The sequence below is a fragment of the Salvelinus namaycush genome, chromosome 29 (assembly GCF_016432855.1).
Source record: "Salvelinus namaycush isolate Seneca chromosome 29, SaNama_1.0, whole genome shotgun sequence".
NCBI lineage: Eukaryota > Metazoa > Chordata > Actinopteri > Salmoniformes > Salmonidae > Salvelinus > Salvelinus namaycush.
Window position 1 is genome coordinate 23,217,540 of NC_052335.1, and position 4,477 is coordinate 23,222,016.

At 45.2% G+C, this 4,477-nt stretch overlaps 1 protein-coding gene across 1 annotated transcript; it reads left to right on the plus strand.

Annotated features, from left to right (window-relative positions):
* Positions 1 to 820: 820 nt before the first annotated feature.
* LOC120024082 (CCN family member 2-like) lies at positions 821 to 3,691 on the plus strand. Its single transcript, XM_038968203.1, has 5 exons — positions 821 to 1,124; positions 1,382 to 1,598; positions 1,724 to 1,978; positions 2,098 to 2,309; positions 2,436 to 3,691. Exons 1-5 carry the CDS (start codon positions 1,065 to 1,067, stop codon positions 2,730 to 2,732), a joined length of 1,041 nt encoding a protein of 346 aa, XP_038824131.1. The 5' UTR covers positions 821 to 1,064; the 3' UTR covers positions 2,733 to 3,691.
* Positions 3,692 to 4,477: the final 786 nt, after the last annotated feature.

Here is a 4,477-nt window from a genome sequence, read left to right on the forward strand (position 1 = left end):
CTGCAACGCTGCTGGGTTTTTCACACTCAGCAGCTTCCTGTGTGTATCAAGAATGGCCCAACACCCAAAGGACATCCAGACAACTTGACACAACTGTGGGAAGCATTGGAGTCAACATGGGCCAGCATCCCTGTGGAACGCTTTCTACACCTTGTATAGTCCATGCCCTGATGAATTGAGGCTGTTCTGAGGGACAATGGGGAGGGGGGGAGAAATTAAGAAGGTGTTAGTAATGTTTGGTATACTCAGTGTATATATAAAGGTTAAATAAAAAATGTTATAAATCTTTTCTTTTCTTTCAAACAAAAAACACCCCTGAAGGTGTACAGGGGTTTTATTATGGTACCGTTTTGTAACAGTGACTAAATCCAGCCGTGAACTACACTACAGCCCATTGTTTCACAATAAAATACACCTGTAAGAATAGGTATTGAAAGTATTTGTTGTCACTAGTGAAGAATCCATGTGTGATGAGCTAGGAGAACAGCAAGGCAGCTATTCTCAATAATAGGGGAGGTTTACAGTCTCTGCGGGATAGAACACAACCGCCGGTTACACATAAAAAGGAAAGTTGAGGGATAGTGCCAAGACTGCACTTTTATTTTGATATGTGACAGCACTTTGATTTCAGACAGGAGGAATGCTGGATGTGTGTGTGTGTGTGGGGGGGGGGGGGGTCTAGAGAGAGGGGGGCAGGAAACTAGGAAAGAATGCCAAGAATGTCCATGTTTGTCCAGGACTCCATTCAGCCATTGGCACGTCACGGCAGCCCTGGGTGTATAAATGCAGGGAGAGCTCCTAGCTTCAGACACAGAACAACTCCTCCTCCAAGAGAGAGCAACAAGAGCAGCAACAGATATACTACTGAAGCTAAACTCTAGCTTTGACCAAGAGAACTACGAGAACTCAACAGAGAAAATAACCAGAACAAGACATTTCTTACAAGATCTACTCGATCCGACGACAAACTCCCTGACTACTCGCAAGAGACTAAGGAAGACTTTTGCAGAACCTGAAGACTTATTTGTGTCTAAGATACTCAGAGAAAAACAAAGAAAAGCAAAATGTCTGCTGGAATGAACATGAGACTGATTTCTTTCTTCTGCCTCACTCTCTCCTACCTGGTAAGACACTTTTACTGAGACTCAAGTTATATGGGAACTGTATTGCTGTGTCAATGCACCATGTACCAGACAGACCGCAATGAGATGTCAGCATGTCTAGTCCATTACTACAGCAGTTGAAATGTAAATAGATATATTGTTAAGACAGTTATATAAGGCTTTATATGCTCTAGCTCTTGGTGTTGATGTACTGTAATGTTAGTAGTTGTGACATTTTGATCTGGGTCTAACAGAGCTCCTATCTCTTTGCCCCTCAGGCTGTGGCTCAGGAGTGCAGTGGGCAGTGTAGTTGCCCCGATGTGGCCCCCCAGTGCCCTCCTGGTGTGAGCCTGGTACCCGATGCCTGCAGCTGCTGCAGGGTGTGTGCCAAACAGATGGGCGAGTTCTGCACAGAGAGGGACGTGTGCGACCCCCACAAAGGACTCTTCTGTGAATTTGGCTCCCCCATCAACCGCCGCATAGGAGTCTGTACAGGTGAGTCTCTCTCAACAGGCTTCTTTGTAGTTATAGTACATTGACTCATAGATAATTATTTTCCTCTGCTAATGTTTGTGTGACTGGAGATGTGACGTTCTCTTCTTATCCTCCGCCTCCCACAGCTAAGGGTGGCGCCACCTGTGTGATCGGAGGGATGATGTACAGGAGTGGAGAGTCCTTCCAGAGCAGCTGTAAATACCAGTGCACGTGCCTGGACGGTGCCGTGGGCTGTGTGCCCCTGTGCAGCATGGACATCCGCCTGCCCAGCCCTGACTGCCCCATGCCCCACCGCGTCAAAGTGCCCGGGAAGTGCTGCGAGGAGTGGGTGTGCGATGCCCCCCAACACACAAACAGCTTTGTGGGCTCTGTTCTCGCTGGTGAGTCTCAGTCTTAGACACTTGGACATACAGTTACATTGTAGTGATGTAATCTGGTCAACTTTTGAGTGTGGGGATAGATAAAGAGTCTAATGTCACTTCCCCTTCTCTGCCTGCAGCTTACAGAGAGGAGGAGACCTACGGGCCTGACCCCTCCATGATGAGGGAGAACTGCCTGGTCCAGACCACTGAGTGGAGCGCCTGCTCTAAGACCTGCGGCCTGGGCATCTCTACCAGAGTCACCAATGACAACCGCGAGTGCCGCCTGGAGAAACAGTCCCGCCTATGTATGGTCAGGCCCTGCGAGTCCCACATGGAGCAAAGCATTAGGGTAAAGACATCCTTCAACCACTACCCAAACTAGCCTACCCATTCACTACAATAGAAACACTTCCTCTAATCAAGAATGCAGGAATGATCACTAATGTTTGTGTTTTGATTTGCTTTGCTCTTACAGAAGGGAAAGAAATGCATCCGCACACCAAGAGTGTCCAAGCCCATGAAGTTTGAGATCTCTGGCTGCACCACCACCAAGTCCTTCCGCCCCAAGTTCTGCGGAGTGTGCACCGATGGTCGTTGCTGCACCCCCCACAGAACCACCACCCTGCCCATGGAGTTCAAGTGCCCCGACGGCCAGGTCATGAAGAAGCAGATGATGTTCATCAAGACCTGTGCGTGCCACTACAACTGCCCCGGCGAGAACGACATCTTCGAGTCCATGTACTACAAGAAGATGCTTGGAGACATGGCGTAAATAATTACATCACCAAAGAGCAAAAACAACCAATGACTCTTAACTTGAATCCAACAGATATCCATCTCATCTCGCAGCACAATATTTGTTTTTCTTTTCGTTTGTTATTTTCTAATTTTCTAATTTTGCATTTTGTACAAGGACAGAAACCTATATGCGTATATTCAATGTATATATGTATGAGTATATTGATGGATGTTTAGGGCCACTTTCCCTAAAGACAAGGGGGCTGCTCTGCGGCCCCAAGAAAAATACTGCACTATTGTTCTACTATGTGACAACCTATGTTGTTGTCACAAATTGGCTGATGCCATGTTCCCCTCTCCCTAAACTGTGGTGTGGATCCAACTAACTGGGTTGTTTCCAACCTCGGAGCACTTGCAGTAACGAAGGGTGAAAACTTTTAACCCCAGTAGAGACACTTAAATCCTCTACCCACCAGAGTGCTACAGCACCAGAGTGCTAGTTGAATGTGCCCTTGTGTATAGTTCACTGTTTGCAGAGCCTAACTGTTGCAGTGTTAATGACAGGTCATGGTTTATCCCATGCTGAAAAACAGCCGTCCTCCCAGACAAGGAGCGTAGTGTGCATGATCTGAGGGTTTGCCACAGCACTGAGAAAAGAGGTGTTTGACTTTGACTGACTGATACAGGTTGCAAGGAAGGAATCTGTATTTTGTCAAAAAAGACTGGAGGATTTGTAGCTTCATTCCTTTTTTAGATATTATTGATGCTGTAAATGTTGTACATATTGTTGTACAGTTGTTGAAGTTAATTTAAAGTTAAAAAACGTAGGTTTTTTGTTTTTTCTCTTGCTTCAATATGTTTATTGATAGCTTATTTGCTGGGTTTGACTGTTCCTGTGACAGTTTTGGTACTATTTTATTGAGAAGTGTGACAAAGAAGTTACATGTTTTCACTTTTGTAGTTTGGAATAAAATATTATATTTTTTATATAAACATGATGCCTTCCTTCCTTTCTTTGCTCCACTCTTTCACTGTGTTGTTCCAGCTGAGCTTGAAACGGTAGCCTACCCTACAGAACTGCTCCCCTCATCATACCCCGATGTTGTCCCAAACTTGAACATATGACTTCAACCACTAATATGTTTTTTACACAGCAGTTATGTGCTAACACTTTCAGTTCAACAACAGCAGTCAGACCACTGAAATTCCACTCATTGGATTGTGTGTGGTCCAGGTCCATGCTTTGTCAGACCACCCAGTCTCTAAGCCTAAAGTGTAGTCTGTCTCACTTTTTAGCCACAACACAAGCAGACGTCCGACACGTTTTTCTAAAGTTCTCTATTCTCTGCACGGAGGGTGCGGCAGGCTACCTGTCCTGTCCGTGTGTTTACACACTAACCAGACAGCAGACTGAGGAAACTGACTCTGGCAGTGTCTGAGGAAAGGAGCAGTCTCAAGCAGACCAATTCTGTTCTTTTGCACAATTATTGGAAAAAGAGCTGATCTGGTTGGTCAAAAGACTCATTATTTACATCTTCGTAACTTTGCAAAAATCTGATTTATTTTTCTCAAAACATTTGGCAGAAAAGCTAATCCATGCTTTTGACACTTCTAGATTAGACTACTGCAATGCTCTACTCTCCTGCTACCCGGATGAAGCACTAAATAAACTTCAGTTAGTGCTAATACTGCTGCTAGAATCTTGACAAGAACCAAAAACATTTATCATATTACTCCAGTGCTAGCCTCTCTACGCTGGCTTCCTGTTAAGGCTAGGTC

Bases quoted from the DNA above. Each gene is read 5' to 3' on its own strand.
- LOC120024082 (XM_038968203.1), top strand. From the start codon at position 1,065: ATGTCTGCTGGAATGAACATGAGACTGATTTCTTTCTTCTGCCTCACT. The intron at 1,125-1,381 runs GTAAGACACTTT...TTTGCCCCTCAG, and splicing joins GCCTCACTCTCTCCTACCTG to GCTGTGGCTCAGGAGTGCAG. The intron at 1,599-1,723 runs GTGAGTCTCTCT...CGCCTCCCACAG, and splicing joins CCGCATAGGAGTCTGTACAG to CTAAGGGTGGCGCCACCTGT.